Genomic DNA, 4,289 nt, shown 5'->3' on the forward strand with positions numbered 1-4,289 from the left:
AATTCTTCTTATATCTTTCTTTAAATATTTTATTTTATTATTATTATTACTATTATTATGATTATCATTATTATTATTATTATTATTATTATTTTCTGTATAGGGTAAGAGTGGCAAAGCATCCAAATTTTACTGAATATTTTATACCAGCACCATACTTTCTAGCTTCTATGAAACCAAGTGAAAAGGGAAAAACACTCATTGCCACAAAACAGAATCAGAAATAGAATACCTTATTTCACGTTCAATTCCTTCATTTTTTCCCCTCCAAACTACGAAACCAAAAAACAAGAAGAAAAAAGGAACTTTAAAATGACTTCAAATTCCGCTGCCGAAGAAGGCGGAGGAAATTTATTTAATTCTCTGATCACTTCACTCACGGTGGCCGGCATTGATGAAGGCGGCAAGCTTTCCGATGAAATCAACCGCCTCGTCGGATGTCGGGTTGAACAAATGAAACACGTGGCCTTGGCCTTTCGTCTCGACAACATCCACGGTGCCGCTCCATCCCGATTTCTGCAGACACTCGCTGTACAGCCATCCTCTGTTTTTCACAGCGTCCTTCTCCGCCACATAAACCGCCACTCTCTCCGCCGCTACCCGCCCCAATTCCGGGTCAAATTCAGGGTTCACAATCGGGTCATCTAACCCGCTAATCTTAGGGTAAACAAAATACCACAATTTCTCGATAAACATTCTATCTTTCGGATTCAGCTTCTCTTCATCTCCGATCAATTTCCCTCCCCAGAAATAAGGATGAACCAAAAGCAATCCCCTCAGATTTAACCCGGACGACCCTTCCGACCCGACCCGTATCGCCATTCGATTAGCAATGTTGGCTCCAGCGCTATCTCCGGCGAAATAAACCCGCTCCAAATCTGCAATTCCATTCAACCACTCCTCCGGCCCGGTTCCGGCCGAATGGGCGGCGACCCATTTCAAAGCATCCCAGGAATCTTCATAAGCGATCGGAAGCGGGTGCTCCGGAGCTAGCCGGTAATCGACGGAGACGGCGATGACGTTGGCTTCAGCGACTAAGGAGTTAAGATGACGGTTATAGGTGGTGGAGAATGCGGATTCGATGCAGAAACATCCGCCGTGAAAGTAAATGAGAAGAGGAAGTTTGTGAGGTTGTGCGGTGGGTTTGGGCCTATAAATCCGAACAGAGACGGCGGTTTCCGGCGAGATGACAACGTCTTTGGACTCGACGTCGGTTAGGGGGTCAAGAGACGGATCGACTAATTCGTTGCCGGCGAGCCTGTGGACGCGACCGTCTTTGTAAACGACGAGCAAAGGGGAAAAGTCGTGGGCAATTTCAGTGGAAGCCATGAGAGAGTAGATGAAAGGGAGCACGAAGCGGCAGATGAAGACGACGATTTTGAAAGAGAAATATTTCCTTATGCCTTTGATTTTATGAGTTCTAATGTGTGGACTTAAAAAGTGAGTTGTTAGGACTTGAAGAAATTATTGGTCGCAAGTTGTTTTCCATAATTTATTACATGTGCGGGAAAATAATTGCCAAACTTGTCATCTATATGACTACACCCCACCGTTATCAGAAGTCAAAATAGTGGCGAGCGGGTTGGTAGAATTGAGCTAATTCAAGACATATATTAACTAGTAAAACAATGTCGAGGTCATTGTATAACGTGTAATAAATTTTGAAAAACTGTAAAAAAAAATGTTCCATATACAATCTCATTTTTAAAAAATGACAAATAATATATGTTGATAACATATGGTCGCGATAATGTACTACAAAGCATATTTTTCATTTCCTTCATATGCTCGTAATTAAATTTGTCAATAGAGGAAGCTCATAATTACTCTTTTATTACTTATAAAAGAGTAATAGAGAAAATTGTAGTAGAGTGTCAAATGTCGGTTCACTTTAGAAAGATGACCGTTTTTTAATACTAAAATATGACCATCGATTCTTTTAGGATAGACCCGCCACTCATTAAGTTCTTGCATATATTATATTCTTTCATGTTTATCCCATGAAGCCTATGTATTTATGATGCAATATGGTTCATGGAGTATTTATATTCTTGTAATTAAATTTGTCAATAGAGGAAGCTCATAATTTCTTATGAAAGAGTAATAGAGAAATTGTAGTAGAGTGTCAAATGTTGGTTCACTTTAGAAAGATGACCGTTTTTTAATACTAAAATATGACCATCGATTCTTTTAGGATAGATTCGCCACTCATTAAGTTCTTGCATATATTAGATTCTTGTATGTTTATCCCATGAAGCCTATGTATTTATGATGCAATATGGTTCATGGAATATTTATGTGTATTCTTCCTTATTTTTAGTCATTTTATTTGTTAAAACACCATTTAATTCCTATACTCTTGTTGAATGAGAAATCTTGGATCAATCACAAATTATCACGTCATTTCTTAAATTAATGGCAAAATTAAAAATGATTGAATTTAGGACCAATTGAAGGTTGACCTGTGTCCCAAATTTAAATTGAAGATCTAAGTTAGCAAATAAAGACCCTATATTTCATTTATGTCCAACTTTATCAATATTTATAAGAATATCTAAAGTGAGCTTTCTAATTACCCAAATTAGGAGCTAATTACATTTTTGTCCTTAACCTAGATGATGAGAAAAGAGTTGAAACTTGGACTCTTATGGAGCAGTTGCAAAATGCGATTCATCTACCTTGGATCATTGAAGGTAACTTTAATGAAATTTTGTCGGCCTCTAAGAAAAAAGTGCTTCAAAAATATTATTGATCTGTGTGGGCCATGTGATACATTTTTCCAGGGAGACATGTTCACTTGGTGTGATCGGCATTGGAAGGGAGAGCTTATTTAAAAACATCAAGATAGATACTTGATTAATGTGGAAATGGAAAGCCAAATCATGAATTTGATTGTTTACTGATCGTCGAGACGTGTATGAGTGATACAAATAAGAAAAAATTAGATCTAAACGTAAGCATATATTATGGACGAAGTAATAAATCTTGAAATATTCCAAGAGTCTAATCCCATGAGACTAAAGTTAAGTTTAATTGTATTAAGACAATGAGTCAATGTAAATAAAGGTACCCAAGTGTGTCAATAGATAGTGAATAGGCAAAAAAATTGACATTAAAAACAGTAAATAAGAATAGATGATCGGGGTGAAACAATGTTTCAATCGGTTGGGCAGTGTGCCTTGGCGATGCGGCCCCATCATACCTACACAATGACTTAGTCATGGACAGAAAACGTCTTCTATTAGGTCTTGTATCAAGTTCCTTTAGGAGTGCTAAGTAGCTCATATCTATATTTCTATGATTAGTTGGATCTTAAATTAATTCACATACAATTTCTTTATCCTATGGTGTCCTTTATTTCTAAGGCGACGTCATAGTCCTATTTATAGGCTCTTAGTCTCATATCCCTTTATGATATTTATTTATATCCTAACCTTTTCAGCATTAAGAGTCCACTATATTTCTAAATTAAGTGGCCAGTTTAACTTATCATTTTTCATCTTTAACTTTAATACAAGGGAAATGCGTAAGTCAAGGCGATATGAAGTGCAGACATTGCTCAAGCCATAAAATCCACGATATCCACATTGTTGAATCCTTAAAGAATTTAGCTCATGGTTAAAGATAAATGAGTGAACTTCATTGGAACAAAAAATCACAACTACAAGATGATGTTCAATAAAAGAGAAAAGAAAGAATATATAAAAGTGCATAAAAGTAAACTAAGAAATGCTGGAAATACACTTTGTGGAAAATTATCACTCTCCTAATCTTTTTCCAAGGTGACTCTACTTTTTTAAGGATGAATCCTCTCTCACCACATGTTTGCATGAGGTAAAATCTAGAGTACTCGAACTTTAGAGGAACTTCCATTCTTCAAGTTGTTGACTGAGATTATTAAAACTTGTCCAAGGATGTCTGAATTTGTGGAAGAATCATGAGTGGAACATAGGTGAAGTGTCGATGGAAAGTCCATCACTGAAATGGGAGGCTTCTTCTTCTTTTATAGACATCAAATCTATTAAGGAGGATCGAAAACCATGCTCAGCATGTTGGGATTGGTGTCCTAAATCTATTGTATTCTCGTAGTTTAAACATTGTATAAACAAATTATTATTAATAAAATAGTTGTTATTTTATGAGCATACACTCAATCTAATAAACTAAAATCCTAGGTTTTATATAATTTAAACAATTATGTAGAGGCATATAGGTGGATCTTGTTTAAATAATAACCTAAACTGTCTGCAGTACATGGATAAGGTTGGGTACCTTATCCTAGTGACACT

The 4,289-nt window shown here is 36.3% G+C and overlaps 1 protein-coding gene across 1 annotated transcript; it reads right to left on the bottom strand.

Annotated features, from left to right (window-relative positions):
- Window positions 1-201: 201 nt before the first annotated feature.
- On the bottom strand, window positions 202-1,431 carry LOC120087727 (probable carboxylesterase 2). The gene has a single exon (XM_039044605.1). It carries the CDS (start codon window positions 1,327-1,329, stop codon window positions 373-375), a length of 957 nt encoding a protein of 318 aa, XP_038900533.1. The 5' UTR covers window positions 1,330-1,431; the 3' UTR covers window positions 202-372.
- Between the last annotated feature and the right edge of the window lie 2,858 nt (window positions 1,432-4,289).

The sequence above is a fragment of the Benincasa hispida genome, chromosome 10 (assembly GCF_009727055.1).
Source record: "Benincasa hispida cultivar B227 chromosome 10, ASM972705v1, whole genome shotgun sequence".
Lineage (NCBI taxonomy): Eukaryota > Viridiplantae > Streptophyta > Magnoliopsida > Cucurbitales > Cucurbitaceae > Benincasa > Benincasa hispida.

Bases quoted from the DNA above. Each gene is read 5' to 3' on its own strand.
- LOC120087727 (XM_039044605.1), bottom strand. From the start codon at position 1,329: ATGGCTTCCACTGAAATTGCCCACGACTTTTCCCCTTTGCTCGTCGTT.